General features: G+C 39.2%; 1 protein-coding gene and 1 pseudogene across 3 annotated transcripts in view; one reads left to right on the plus strand and one right to left on the minus strand.

The window, feature by feature from the left end:
• AGPAT5 (1-acylglycerol-3-phosphate O-acyltransferase 5) overlaps window positions 1-15,774 on the plus strand; it is a 62,209-nt gene that overhangs the window by 22,103 nt on the left and 24,332 nt on the right. The window contains exons 3-5 of one of the 2 annotated variants that reach the window (XM_082375361.1): window positions 1,629-1,744; window positions 4,899-4,988; window positions 14,779-14,869. In XM_082375361.1, the coding sequence (XP_082231487.1) occupies window positions 1,629-1,744; window positions 4,899-4,988; window positions 14,779-14,869 (297 nt within the window). The remainder of the gene's footprint in view (window positions 1-1,628; window positions 1,745-4,898; window positions 4,989-14,778; window positions 14,870-15,774) is intronic. The other variant, XM_082375362.1, reaches the window with a different exon arrangement.
• LOC309619738 (protein SEC13 homolog pseudogene) lies at window positions 7,185-14,771 on the minus strand (annotated as a pseudogene). The gene has a single exon. The product of its transcript is annotated as a protein SEC13 homolog pseudogene (transcript).

The raw sequence follows: 15,774 nt of genomic DNA on the forward strand, positions 1-15,774 counted from the left end.
TGACTGTTTAATTGATCTGAATTACAGGGAAGGGGATAGGGAGAGGGCTTCTATAAGGAGGTACATACTTTAGAGAAAAGTGATAATTGATAGTTCCATAGAGTAGGCGTTGCCAACTGATAGATACCACTGCTGGGGATCATTTACTACAGGGGAAAATCTTTGCATCACTCTATTTAAAGGAGCCATAATAGGAATTATAGATGTAATCATTGTACCTCTTAAATCATCAAGAAAGAGTTAATTATGAAAGATAAAAAAGATTAAAGAGAAAGATTTATAATTATTGACAAAACATTTTTCCAAAAGGATAATTTTTAACGTTTAAATTGGCTAATATACTTCTTTAGGATATTCTGTCCAGTGTGGTGCATTGTCTAAAGAATTTCACACAGCTAAGAGTTAATCTTCCTGTAATCCTGTGGAAAACTGTCCCTTTTGGTTGAAATTTTATTGTAACTCCGTTATTTTCTTGGTTTTTATTTCCTACAGGGTTTTTATTTAAAACAAAAAAATTTTTCCTCTCGAATTTGCTCCTTTTGTTTTCATTTCCCTGGCCCTGAATACACTTGTGATCCTATGACTGAATCCTTTCACAGATTCTTATTAATTTTTTTTCAAGTATCCCATCTTCCAATTCATCTGTAGATACTAGAAAAGTCTCCCTCACATTTCATTTTTATCATTTTCATTCTTATGAAGAAATAGGGTAGTTTGCAGCCATTTATTTTCAAATCCAGATCTCTCTGGTCCTCCAGACCCGTTACCATTTGCTGCCTTAACTTCATTTTATTTCCTCTTGATCTCTTTAAATCATCTCTTCTGTTTGCCATTTTCTGTACCGTTTGCTGGTCTCCAGTTCTTTGCTTTGGCAGGAAGGCTAGTCCCAAGGAAGGGCTACTTCTGTTCGGAATTTGCTCTGCTTGAAAGATCAATTAACAACCTATTTCTTCCTATAGGTTTTTTGAGTGTTTTGTTGGCACCTCACTCGTGCCTTCTTATTTTTGTTTTTTTGAACTTTTAGTCACAACACATCTATGGAATTAGAGTTATTAGCAGCCTGGCTACGTGTCCTTTGATTATGTAAAGAACACATATGTGCCCCGCGTAGTTGTAAGCTTTGAGAGCTCTTTGTTTCGAATTCCGTTATAACCTGTTATTGTGTCCTGAAAGTCATTGGTCAAGATAAAATGTCCTCGCCTCTTGTTGAACATATTGGTATATACAGAATATTTACTTGCACATGACAGTTTCATTTAGCCATTTTTTTGCTTATAATTTCATGTTTTCTAGACGTCAAGAATGAGAGAAGCCTATTTTATTTTGTTCATGCTGCTTTTGGATTACTCTGATGGTTTGTGACTTTTGCATTTTATCCCTGAGACGAGAAGCTTTTCAAGACCGTAAAAACAAAAAAACAAACCAACAAAAACAAATCTAAAAAACTCCACAGAATGTATATTTTGCAGATGTCTGGGGTTGTTTTAAAGTAATTAAAAAATTCTAACCCTAATATTTTCAAAGCATATCCTCATACAGTCTTGTGAAGAGGCATTTTGTGTTCCTGTGGAGGGGATGCTGGAGTTCACCCAGGGTCACTTATGCACTAATTGATTCTGTCTTTGCAGTTGACTGGATCGTTGCTGATATTTTGGCCATCAGGCAGAACGCTCTCGGACACGTGCGCTATGTGCTGAAAGATGGGCTCAAATGGCTTCCATTGTATGGGTGTTATTTTTATCAGGTAACTTTTCCATGCTTCTTTCTTTATATATATGTAGCTTATGAAAATTTTAGATTTTAAAATTTAACATACATTTAATATGAATGCATGAGGTTTTTCGGTTTATTTTTATGGCTTTAATAGTTTATTCTAAATTAACATGATTTTGTCTGACATTTTTAATGGTGTGTATTTATATATATATATATATATATATATCTGATTACCCAGATTGTTAGATTAAATAGAAAAAAATGCAAATGTACAAAAACCAAACAAATAGAAAAATTTAAAGACCTAGAACTTGATGGACACTTACCTTAAGAGACTAAAAAGTAATTATCTGTAGGATATAAAAAAATAGTGAGCTATATATGTAAAGTGCCTAGCATGAGTGTCAGGTACATAATAAATATTCAATATATGTTATTTTATGCAAATCCTTTAAAATTACATAATAACCATCAGGTCATGGAACTATATAACAGGCTCTTTGATATTCAGAAGGGGATTACTAGCATTTTTCTATGCCTTTTCTGAATAAATTATTTGATATGTAATTTTCTAAATAGTAAGAATGAAATTTGTATGGAAGACAGAGTTGTTAATAAGACTTTAATAATCGATTAAAGAAGAAAAGCTAAAGTTACGGTGAGCTCTGAAAATACATAAATCTGAAAGTCATCCACTGGACACAAGACAGTGGTGCCACCGATCCGTGCTGCCCCAAGTCCCATGATCAGTGTCCCTGTGGTGTTGGAGGTTAGTGTACTTACTGCCCGTCTCCTTTCCTCTTTTCCTGAGTCTTTTAAAGGAAAATAAAATTCATATATATTTTGACGAAAAGTATTTTAAACTACTGGGTGCATGTATAAACGGGAATAGATTAATAAGTAGTGGACTTTATGCCACAAAGTAAAGTTTTCTTTTAAAAGGATTTGTTTTTTACAGTTTGTATGAAACAGAAATAATGCTATTCAAAAATAGTTATTTACAAGCAAAATACGAGGAAACAGACTCTCCAGTTTTATATTTCTTATAATTATTGTATTTATAAAATATTAAGTATTTTATATGTGTAGAAAAATGCATATTAACATATAGACATTCAGAAAACTAAATATTTCCAAACTGCCAGCTTGTGAACATTATAAGGTGTAGATTAACTGTAGAATTCAGAACAGAGATCTCTTTGCTCCCTCATCCCAACCAAAAGCAGGTGTTTTGGGAACCTTACTGTTGGGTTAAATTAAAAAATAAATAAATAAAAAGGGCAGTAGCGAGCTTTTGCTCATTTAAGCCCTGTGAGTATAACTAGAGGTATGTATGACAGCTGTGATTGACCTCCACTCAGTACTCTCTTTCCTCCACTCTGCTTTCGTTTCTGGCTATCTTTATTATAACACTTATCAATTCTCTTTATATCACCCACGTATACACATTTTGCTTCCTCACTAATCAGGGAGTTCCTAAGGAAAGATACCTGGTCTTCACTTCTGTAGCTTCCATATACCTGGGAAAGAACTCAGATGTTTTGTAATTAAAATAGACTTTAAGGGACTTCCCTGGTGGTGCAGTGGTTGGGAATCCGCCTGCCAGTGTAGGGGACATGGGTTCGATCTCTGGTCTGGGAAGATCCCACATGCCACGGAGCAACTAAGCCCATGTGACACAACTACTGAGCCCGCGTGCCACAACTACTGAAGCCTGTGCGCCTAGAGCCCGTGCTCCGCAACAAGAGAAGCCACCGCAGTGAGAAGCCCGCACACCGCAACGAAGAGTAGCCCCCGCTCACCGCAACTAGAGAAAGCCCGCATGCAGCAATGAAGACCCAACACAGCCAAAAATAAATAAATAAATTTATATATTTAAAAAAAGAACAAAAGATGCTCCTAGTTCTCTAAAAAAAAAAAAAATAGACTTTAATAAGCAAATTAAATGACTGGGAGGAAATAGTATGTGAAGAATAGACATCACGTCATTGAAAGCTTGGGGAAGTTTCACACTGCAATATGTGCATTCTTTGGCTTTAATTCTAAAGAGTTAGTGAAGAAAGAATTCTGTAGAGCACTTTGAGTTTCTTCTCTGTACTCAGGCAAGCCAGTTCATATGTGGAAGGAACCATGACCAGAATCTAAGACCACCCTTCCTCTCCTCTTTATCCTATCCCCTCCTTGCTTCTCTTTATTTCCTTTTACTCATATTCTTGATTAAGACAAAGTCAAATTCATCCAGTCGGTTAATTTTACAGATGCGTTCAAATTAGTATAAAGGAGTACAAAAAAATAGCTGACCTGATGCAAAGTTTCAATGAAGTGCACTTATGAGGTTTAATTAAGGCTACCTTAATTTTTATGAAGGTGCCTGTATTAGCCTGCTAGGGCTCTCATAATAAAGTATCACACTGTGTGGCTTAAACAACAGGAATTTATTTGCTCACAGTTCTGGAGGCTGGAAGTCCAAGATCAAGGTGTCAGCGGGCTTGGTTTCTCTTGAGGCCTCTTTCTTTGGCTTGTAGACAGCTGCCTTCTCCCTGTGTCTCTCCTTTGCATGCACTTGTCTGTGTCCTAATCTCTCCTTCTAAGGTGCCATTCCTATTGGATCAGGGCCCACTCTTATGACCTCATTTATTTTCCTAAAAGCCCCATCTCCAAATACAGTCACATTGGGGGTTAGGGCTTCAACATAAGAATCTGGCGGGGAGAACAGAATTCAGTCAATGACAGTACAACATAAATATGTAGCAGGGTCAGTTTCTAAAATTTCAGAAGATAGTGTTTGTTGAAAGGAGAATTTTTAGTTATTCCATAATAAGTCAGTGGAGAAATTGAGAGCTAAGATCCATCTGATTGAATTTTTGATTTTAAAAAATGTATTTTTAAGAAAGAAAGCATTTTTAACTGCCAACAGAACTAAATATTCATGTATTTTCCAGTAAAATGTCGCACACAGTTTTATTTGAATTGTATTGAAAGCGTAGGAGAATTTTCAGCTAGTGTTCTCTAGATGCTAACATATGAATGTATTAAATATAATTTAATTCCTAAAATGTAATTTTATTCTTCACTCTTTGGGAATAAAGTTAACCCTTTTGATGACTGGCCATTGGATATTTTAATGGTAAATACTTTTTTCCCCTCTTTTTTTTCCTGTTTTTTCTTTTTTTATGTGGCAGCATGGAGGGATCTATGTAAAGAGAAGTGCCAAATTCAATGAAAAGGAAATGAGAAAAAAGCTGCAGAGCTACATCAATGCAGGAACTCCAGTAAGATTGCACTCATTTTCATTATTTTTCTTATCAACTCTCATTTTTTAATTTAAACATTAAATTAGCGTTTAAGAATTGTTTTGAAAATATAGTATCCCGGGTGTAATAAATAATTCGGAGTTTTTGAGGCAACAAAAACCCTCTAAATATAGGTAAGCAGTTATTTTTGGCCACCAGAAAGATTGCGGCAGGCAATTCGATCCTTTGCTGGTAGTTGTCAGTATTGACCTTAAAGAGGAGTAACAAGAACATTTGTTGTCTTCAGTCTATAAATAGAAAACAGAACTGCGCTTGTAACCTTACGCTTCAGCCACTTCAGAGCTCCTCTAACGCCGCTTCTTCAGAGTCACATGGAGTTTTAGAACAGCTGTTTTCTGTCAGTATAAATTTGGATTTCTTGTATCTGTTGAGTTATTTGAAAAGTCAGAAAAAGTATGAATATCTACAAATGAAGAATCATTGAGTGTAAATATTATTTATAAAACCTTGCTCGTCCCAGAAGAAATCTCAATATTCTCTTTGAAGAATGCTGATTGCTGCCCTATGGCTTTTCCCCGGCCCTCTCCGAGGACAGAGCAACACGATTGCAGTGACTCCCTGAGCTCTATTCCCCAGTGCATGGCATGCTTTTCTGTCCTGGTGCTCAGAAACTTAGCTCACAGTTACCAGTTCTTTTCTTGTTTCATTCCCTCTCTCCTCCTCCTCCTCCCCGCCCAGTTGCCCTCTCTCTCCACCTTCCGCTTCTTCCCTTCTTGCTCACGGTGCCTTCTTTCCTTGTGTGCTTGGTGATGTTTGTCTGCTCCTGATTGTATCTGGAAAATTATTTGCAGAAATCAGCTCAAGCGTAAGATGAAAGTGCCTTCCCCCCAGAGAACATTGGCATTTGCTTCAGCTGGGCCCCTTGAGGCTCCTCTCGTCTGGGCCCACCCAAACCAAATTCTGAGCTTGAGGCCAACTGGACCACCCAGGCGACGCAACCAAGGTGGCAAGTCCACGTGAGGCCTGGATTGCCTGCTTTACTTTTACGCCAGGAGTGAAGCCTTCGGTGCTCCCTCTCACTGTTTCCAGCAGAAGGTCTGTGGCCTTCCATTTCAATTCCCCTCACCGTTTGAATCTCTTAGAACGAAAGTTCTTTTCTGGGCTTACTTCTGCTTTACTGTGTTTGCTTTAATTTTGGTCTTACCATCTTGTCAGCTCTTGGATACTTTTAAGATGACGTTATCTCCAGCTTTTTAAGTTGTTTTCAGTAGGAAAGTCAGTTCAGATAACCTAATCTTGGGCTACTGGAGAACTTTTCTGTTTTTCTAGTGTTTTGATGTTCATGCAGTGGTGCTGAATGGCAGGCTCGTGAGGCAGTGCTGTGAGCCGCTGTCACTTCAGGCCACTATAGGTCTGAGGCCGGTTTCTTAGCATCTGGATGAATCTCCATTTTTTAATATTAAAGGCTATGAAACAGATACATAATCTCAGACTCTTCATTATGCTCTTTTGTTTCTGAAAGTTAATCACATAATTGACAGGGTGGAATATATTTATCAAGTCAACTTCCATATGGCTTAATTTTCCGCACAGAAATCTATGGTTAATCATTAAATCAGCTCTTATTATTCACTACTAGTATTATTTGAGAGACTGCAGAATTTTGTTTCCAAAAATATGTCTGAAATATAAATTACTAGGAAATACATCTTCTCCATAAATATTGCTGAGACAATATTTTTACAAGGTACTTATCAGTTGGTGGTGCAAATGAAACATTTATGATAAAAATAACTACTTCATCTATAGAAGTCACTTAGTCAGCATTGGAGCCATGCGGTTTACAGCACAAATATGGAATCTTGTGCTTTGTTTCTTCCCAAATTTAACTCAAGTTCCTTTTCGAATGTGAGGCAACCTAGTGCATAAGATATTGGCTTTGAAATCATATTTGAGTTTAAATTCCAGATCTGCCATTTAAACTTTGTTACTTTGTACATCACTTAACTTCTCTAAGCTTTAGTTTCCTTGTATGGTAAATTTGTTAATAATTACTTAGTTTGGTAGATAGGATTAAATAACATGTTTGAAAATTATGCTTATTGTATTTTCCTATTGCTGCTGTAACAAAGTACCACAAACTTACCGGCTTACAATAACACAAATATTATTTACAAATTATGTAAAAATATACAATAACACAAATATAACAGCAAAAGCACAGGTAACAGAAAGATAAACAAATGGGACTACATCAAACTAAAAAGTTTCTGCACAGCAAAGGAAAAAATCAACAAAATGAAAAAGCAGCCTACAGAATGGGAGAGAATACTTGCAAACCACATATTCTATCCAGTAAGTTGTTAATTCCCAAAATATTTGAGGAACTCATGCAACTCACTAGCAAAAAAACAAATAACTCAATTGAAAATGGGCAAGGGACTTGAAAAGACATTTCTCCAGAGAAGACATACAAATGGCCGACAGGTGCATGAAAGGTGCTCAGCGTCACGTATCATCAGGAAAATGCCAGTCACAACCACAGTGAGGTATCACCTCACACCTGTTAGGATGGCTATTATCAAAAAGTCAGAAGATGAAAGTGTTTGTAAGGATATAGAAAAGTTAGCCGATGTTGGTGGGAATATAAGAATTCCATAGTGGTACAGCCATTATGGAAAACAGAATGGAGGTACCTCAAAAGATTAAAAAAAGAACTACCATATGATCCAGCAATTCCACTCCTGGGTATATATCCAAAAAAATAAAATTACTTTCTTGAGGAGACATCTGCATTCCCATGTTCATTCACAGCAGCCAAGATATGGAAACAACCTAAGTGTCCATTGACAGATGAATAGATAAAGAAAATGTGGTGTGCACAGACACACACACACACAAAATGGAATTTTTTCAGCCTTAAAAAAGAAGGAAATCTTGTCCTTTGCAACAGCATGGATGAACCTCAAGGGCATTATGCTAAGTGAAATAAGCTTGACACAGAAAGACAAACACTGCATGGTCTCACTTACATGTGGAATCTAAAAAAGCTGAACTCACAGAACCAGAGGGTAGAATGGTAGTTCCCAGGGCTGGGAGTTGGGGGAAATGGGGAGATATTGGTCAAAGGGTACAAACCTTCAGTTACAAGATGAATAAATTCTGGAGATGTAACGTACAGTATGGTGACTATACTTAGTAGTAACATATTACGTACTTGAAATTTGCTAAAAGAGTAGATTTTAAGTGTTCCTACCATAAAAAAATATGGTAACTATGTGAGGTGATGGACATATAAATTAATTTGATTGTGGTAATCATTTCACAGTGTGCATGTATAGCAAGACATCATGTTGTACACCTTAAATATATACAATTTTTATTTGTCAGTCATACCTCAATAAAGCCAGAAAAAAATAATAACACTAATTTATTATCTAAATCATTCTGGAGGCCGGCAGTTCAAAATGGGTCTCACTGGACTAAAATCAAGGTGTCAGTGCACTGAGGTCCTTAGGGAGATTCTGAGGGAGAATCCATTTTCTTGCCTTTTCCAGTTTCTGGAGATTGCCTGCCTTCCTAGCTCACGACTTCTTTCTGTCTGCACAGCCAGCAGTGGCCGGTCTGGTCTCTTTCATGCTGGCCATGTCTTTGGTTCTGACTCTTCTGCCTCCCTCTTTCCTGTTCTTGTAATCACGTGATTGCATTGGGCCCCCCCCCCCTCCCCGACGTTCTACGATCAGCCCTTACCCTGAGGTCCAGTGGCTAGTAGTCTTAAATCCCCCTTTGCCATAACCTGCCCTATTCACAGGTTCTGAGCATTAGGAGCTGGACATTTGAGGGAGGGGCCATTATTCTGCCTGCCACACTCGTGTGCATCTGTGTGATTTTATCACTGTTTTCTGATCATACATAGAGCACTTCCATAATTAAATAATACACTCTTTGAGGAAAGAGATAGATACTTTGTATCCTCCACATTTTTGTATTCTTTCCTCTGTAAATGTACAATGGAATTTTTAATGGGTTGAATGTTTCTGATTATAAATATAGAAAACTTTGTAAAGAAGTTATGCTGTGCTAGACTGGTTTAATTTGGGAGACAGAAGGCAGAGAAGAACCATCTTATTTATATTCTGTTCATCAGTAGGAAATAGCTTTTTATTTAAAGAGAAAGCAAGTAATTAAATGATGTCTAGCTAATCAAAACTTATTACGTTCTGAGATGTTATTTCTGTATAAATGTGCCTGCTTTGGAACTCTTTAGTAAACTAGTAGAATTTTTAAAAACCAGAGGGGAAGGAAACAGTATGTTTTAAGAGCCTGCCACACAGGGCTTGATATTTTCACATATTTCCTTTAATCCTCACAGCAGCCCTGAGCCTTCATTTGGGAGTGAGAAACTGAGATTCACTTAAAAAGTAAATTAACTTTTCCAAAGCATGGAGAAAAGGCTGCTTTTAGTAGAAAATCATTGGTTCCATAGTTGGTTACAATTTGAATATATTTTAAACTCTTAAATAGCTCTTTTCTTTTCGAATAGACTGTTAATGTGAAATAGCCTGCTAATTTTCCATTAGAGGCTAAAGTACGTGTGTTTAAAGTGGTATATCACATCTTGAATATAGAGTTTTCTTATGTAGAAGGTCATCACTAAAGAAAAACAGACTCTCTGGTTCCTTCCAAACGAAAATTTAGCAGAATAAAAGAGTTATAAGAACAGTAGCAAAAATCTTGTACATAATTTGATTGGTTTGTGACAGTTTGTCAGTTTTTTCCTGTCCTCCTCATGGCTTCCCTGTCCTTGATCAGGGATTTCACTTGCATTTTCCCTAATTGAGAAGCAGGTCCAGAAATGTCAGACCATGTGGTCATTCTTCTCTTGCCCTACCTAGTGCTCTACTTTTAGTCCCTCCACTTCCTCTGCTGCCACCCTCTCTGTTTCCAGGGGAACTGAAGAAGGGAGCAGGCTTTTGGTCAGCAGTTTGAAAGCCATAGCAAGGAAGTTACCAGATGAGAACACCTCTCCGTTGTGCTGGGCTCTCATTCCTGAGAGAAGCAGAACTGCTTTGTCTCATGGCCTTTGGAGGTAGTTATTGAGAAGGCAGCACACAAAGCTGGTGGCAGGGAAGGCCGGTCCCCTAGGTCAGGGTGATGAGCTGCTCAGGTCGTGTTCTTCTTCTTCCCACCAGATGCACCATCGCAGATTTCTAAAGCAGATCTGTTTTCACTGTAACAGCAAATTGCAACGTTATTTTGCACCAGGCACTGTACTGAGTAGATTACATGACTTCCCACCTTTTTTTTTTTTTTAAGAAGCAATATGAGTTTAATTACTCTGGAAACAATCACCCCGCAAATGATGCCTGAACCTAAAAGGTACATAAAGATGACCAAAAATATCTTAAAATAATAGAGCTGAAGGTTAATTGTCGTTTTTCCCTCAGAGCAAGTGTGTGTTCAGCTGGACAGTAAATTACAAACTATATCGAACCACGTTAAGGCAGATGATAAATCTGGTTGCATTTGTTATGACTCCCAGAAAGTGATCTCGTGGGAGTTGGGCGTTCTTCCCAGCCGTTTGGTCCGTTGGCCGGGAAGGGGCAGTCCTGGAGGCAGCAGGTAGAGACCGGGCCCTGCTCGTTCTGCTGACCCTCTGTGACTGAAGTGGACACAAGACCCTGGCCCTTGTCGACATCACTGACGCACACCCACTGCCCGTCGACCGACTCCTTCCACAGGGTCACCTTATTGTCTCCACCTGAGGCGGCCAGGATGTTGGCTGTGATGGACCAGCTCACATGCCATACGACATCATTGAACTTGTGCAGCAGTTTGGGGGACCACGCATTGCCCGAGGCATTGTCACAGGTCCAGATGAACACCGGACCATCCTGGGAGCAGCTGGCGATGGTGCTGGTGGGCAGGCCGATGGAGGGGCCCGGGCCGCGTCTCAGACCCAGTCACTGCGCTTCCAACTTCTGCCCTTCCTCCCGCTGGCCCTCCTCCTCCTCCTCCCACAGTTTGATGAGGTTGTCACAGCCAGCTAATGCAAACTTCTTGGTGTAGTTGGGCTTCTGCCCAGATGGCTGGTCTGTGAGGCTTCCAGGTCCGACAGCAGGGGCCCAGCTGACGGCATTGCAGCCAATAGTGTGAGCACTGTTGGTCTTCCTCACTTCCCACTGGCCCAACCTGGTGTAAGTCAGCAGAGAAATGGCCCCATCCCAGCTCCCACAGGCTAGGATCAGGCCGTAGTCACGGGGGGCCCAGCACACGGAGCTTACTGTGTGCTCATGCGTCTTCTCCCAGGTGCCATTTTCCTCTTTCCAGATGACGACTTTCCGGTCGTAGGAGCAGGATGCCAGGACATTGCCGTACGTGGGGTGGGCCCAGGCCACTGGCCACACAGGACCCTCGTGACCCTGAGGTCGGCGATGAGGTCTGCCCCCCGTTGCGCACGTCGCAGATCTTGACGGGCCTGTCTGCTGAGCAGCGTGCCGGGCGGGTGCCGCCGTAGTCCACCCGGGCGTCGTGCTGCAAAGGGAGGGCTGCTCGGGAAGCCGGCAGGAACCCTGTCCTCATGGGCAGTGTCCACAGCGGTAACTGCTGACGCCGTGGTCACGGCAGCTCCAGGCCTCGGACATGGCAGGTCCCGGCGGCGCGTCGACTTAGCACCTTCTATCGTTGTAATATCCCAGTGAGGCGTAGGTACCACTGTCACTTCATTTTACAGATGAGGAAGCTTACGGTGCAGAGAGGAGGAGGTCATCCAGGGTCTCGGGGCCTATAAGGGGAGAGTCCGGGATTGAAGTCAGTTATTCATACTGCTTTGTGCTTTCTCTAGTGACAGTCTTTGTAAATACAGTTTCCTATAGAAGACCACCTACTTTGTGGCGTAATGGCCATAAAATAACTTTATTTATTGTTTAGCCAGTGACCTTAATAATTTAATAATAATTAATTGTGTGACTGTCATATTTTACTTTTTTAATGTCACTTTTATTCTGTGTAATGATCAGTTTCTTTTAAAGTTTGGAACCCATTCACTGACTTGTGGAAGACAGTAATGGGCTTTGGCCTGTTTATTTGTTTATTGAGATGTGATTCACGGACTGTAACATTCACCATCCTATAGCATATAATTCAGTGGTTTTCCATGTGTTCGCCAAGCTGTGCGGCCATCAGCATTATGTAATTCCAGAACATCTCCATCGCCCCCAGAAGGAACCCTGGCCTCCCAGCAGTCGCTCCCTGCTTGCTCCTCTTCCCATCCTGCGCCTAGAAAATCTGTAAAATTCGTGCGGTCTAATTTTGTTTCATGCTATTCCTCCACTTCCACATTTAGTTACATTGGCTTTTTCTTAGTCCCGCAGTGCCCCAGCTCTTCCCCACCTGAGAGTCTGCACACAACGCGTCTTCTCTCTGGCGGCTCCCTCTCTCTTTTTCACTGAAGTACTGTTGGTGAGGTGTGATTGATGTGCAGTAGGCTGCAGACGGTTACTGTGTAGAATTTGATGGGTTTTGGTGTCTGTGTACACACCATTGCCACAGTCAAGATACTGCACATATCCACAAGCTCCGAAAGTGTCCTTGCGCCTCTTTGTGCCTGTTCCGTCTCAAGGCAGTCACTGAGTTGCTTTCTGTCACTATGGATTAGTTGGTACTTTTTAGAATTTTATATAAATGGAATCATACAGTTTGTACTCTTTGGGAGTGAGTTTGGCTTCTTCCACTTAGCATAATCATTTTGAGATTCCTCCAATCAAACTGGTGAGGGTGGGCGTCCTTGCCTTGTTCCTCGTCTGCTGGGGAAAGCACCTGTTCTTTTATCATTCTTTAGACCTTAGACCCATCATCCATTCTGGTTTCCCTCGTGTCATTTTCTTTCATAACACTTTGTTCTTTTTCTTCGTAGTCACATAGTATGTAATTATATATTTTTATTTGTTTAGTGTACTTTTTTGTCACTTGTCTCCAAAGACCATATTGTTCTGTTACTCTGTATATAGCACCTCGCACATAATAGGTGTACAAGAAATATTTCTTGAATGAACCCTGAATGAATAGTTCTTTCTTACTTTCTTGCTAACCATCAGTGTTTTTTAAGTAAAACATCTGAGAGACAGAAAATAATACCACATGAGTTATAAACCATTCCAATCATGAATTGTTTTATTTAGAAATGATTGAGTGAAAAGCTCATAACCTTCAGTAATTGCTTTTATGGCTTTGAATACAAACTTACTAATTTAAAATGTTTTCTCGTGAGAATGAATTTGTGGTTTTTGGAACTAATTTTAGTATTTTTCTTCTGGTTTTTCCTTCTGGCTCCTGGAACATAATAAGGAATTCTTAATTTAAAAAGTTTTTTTACCCAGTTTTCTACATTTTTTGACCACTCTGAAAAGATAACCAAACACAACCTATTAATTTCTAAGTTAGGCAAAGATAGTAGGTTCTAAGAATTATATATATGGATGGATAAAAAGCTTCTGCATTTGCATGGAAGCTGAAAACGCAAAATTGCAGAGCCACCATTATACCTGCTTTTCAGGTGAAACTTTGGAAGAGAATGATCATATGTTTATCTAATGAAAAAATTCAGATTTTCACATAGGTTCATTTAGATCTGTGTGAAAATCATAGATCATTCAGATAAAAGAACACTTCTGTGCTGGACATCTAGATAGATGGCCTTACCTGGGATCTGGTAAGGATGGATAAAATGAGCATACTTTTCTCTCATGAGCTCTTTAAGTTTAGACTAATTGATGACTTAGTAAACATCCAGCTTGATTTATAACTTCATTTATAATTACATTGTTTTAATTTATGAGGCCACTTGTAAATTGAGTCATTTAAAATGCATTAAGGGAGTCCTATAAAATAAGAATACTGTGTGAATCTTTTGAAATACGAACAGCTATTACCTTTTATATTGTGGAAATTTATATATTTATGTATGGTTTCCCTCAAATGAGATGTACTTAGGGACCCTGATGTCTAAAATTTACACGTTTACTTTTTATTTATTTATTTATTTATTTAATTTATTTTGGCTGCTCTGGGTCTTCGTTGCCACGTGTGGGCTTTTCTCTAGTTGCGACGAGCAGGGGCTACTCTTTGTTGTGGTGTGCAGGCTTTTCATTGCGGTGGCTTCTCTTCTTGCAGAGCACAGGCTCTAGGCGCGTGGGCTTCAGTAGTTGTGGCGCACGGGCTCAGTAGTTGTGGCTCGTGGGCTTTAGAGTGCAGGCTCAGTAGTTGCTCGTGGGCTCTAGAGCGCAGGCTCAGCAGTTGTGGCGCACGGGCTTAGTTGCTCCGCAGCACGTGGGATCTTCCCGGACTAGGGCTTGAACCCATGTCCCGTGCATTGGCAGGCGGATTCTTAACCACTGCGCCACCAGGGAAGCCCTAAAATGTACACCTTTTCAAAAGTCATTTTGCAGAATCTTAGGGGGAAAAAAACCTCTTTCATTGATGAATTGAGGCTTTGTATGAGTCATTTATGGCCAGTTTTTAAATTAGTGAATATTTGCATGTAATTAGAAATGTTGGATTCTTAATGACTGACCTACAAATGAATGTAGGACTGCATTTCACATATAGTCTATGTTATATTAAGACTTAACTGAATTTGTGCATTTTGGTTGTTCTGCTTGAAATGAAGGTCATAGGTAATTGAATAGACATTTTTTTTTCCCCACCATGGGAAATACTCTTAGGATTAATAGGGTTAGCATTGATAAGTTAGCAGCAACAATAAAAACACTCACATAAAACAAACCAAATTTTCTTTATGGCTTCACAGATGTATCTTGTGATTTTTCCAGAGGGAACAAGGTATAATCCAGAACTAACAAAAGTCATTTCAGCTAGTCAAACATTTGCTGCTCAAGAAGGTAAGTAAAAAATTACCTATATTTGAAAATAAAATTTTTAAAGATAATGACCTTTTAAATTTTTGTTCCTAGAGAAGATATTTATGTTTTACAACAGATGAAATGAATGAATGTTTTTATTCCGTGAATGAATGTCTGTATTATTTCTTAGGAAATGAAGTTTCTTCTCATTAATTCATATGTATGTTATTACATATGTCTGAGAGATTAAATTCAAGTGCTTCCCACAGTACATATTTTGGTACTGTGGATTTAGGCACAGTCTATCTGGGCACATGATTACTTAGATGGAACCTTCTTCTGCAGTATGGGTTCTGTGTGGCGGACAGAGTTTCTGTTTTGTAGGTTGGCAGACCTAGATCGGAATCCGAATTCTGACATTTATTAGCGGTATGGCTGCAGCTGCCTGATGTTACTGAGCGTCAGTTTGCTCATCTCTTAAAAAAGATCTGTGGATTCTGCATCGATGGATTCAATCAACCACAGATGGAAAATATTTTTAAAAAATTTGTTTCAGGGAGTTCCAAAAAGCAAAACTTGAAATTGCCATGCTGGCAACTATTTACATAGCATTTACATTGCCCTTACAACTATTTACATGGCATTTGTGTTGTATAGTTATTATAAGAAACGTAGAGTTGATTTAAAGCATACGGGAGGATATGCATAGGTTATATGCAAATACTAGGCCATTTTATATAAGGGACTTGAGCATCTGTGGATTTTGGTATTCAAGGGGTAGAGTTGGGATTGGGGGTAGTCTTAGAAGCAATCCCCTGTGGATACCAAGGGGTATGCCTAAGTCTGTGTAAGAATTAAAGTAGAAGATATGTGAAGTTCCTACTGGAGAATATTACACACAGTTAGTTCACAGTACTTAAAAGCTCTTAATGTCCCCAATAATG

This window comes from Balaenoptera borealis (genome assembly GCF_965194805.1).
Source record: "Balaenoptera borealis genome assembly, chromosome: 21".
Classification (NCBI taxonomy): Eukaryota; Metazoa; Chordata; class Mammalia; order Artiodactyla; family Balaenopteridae; genus Balaenoptera; species Balaenoptera borealis.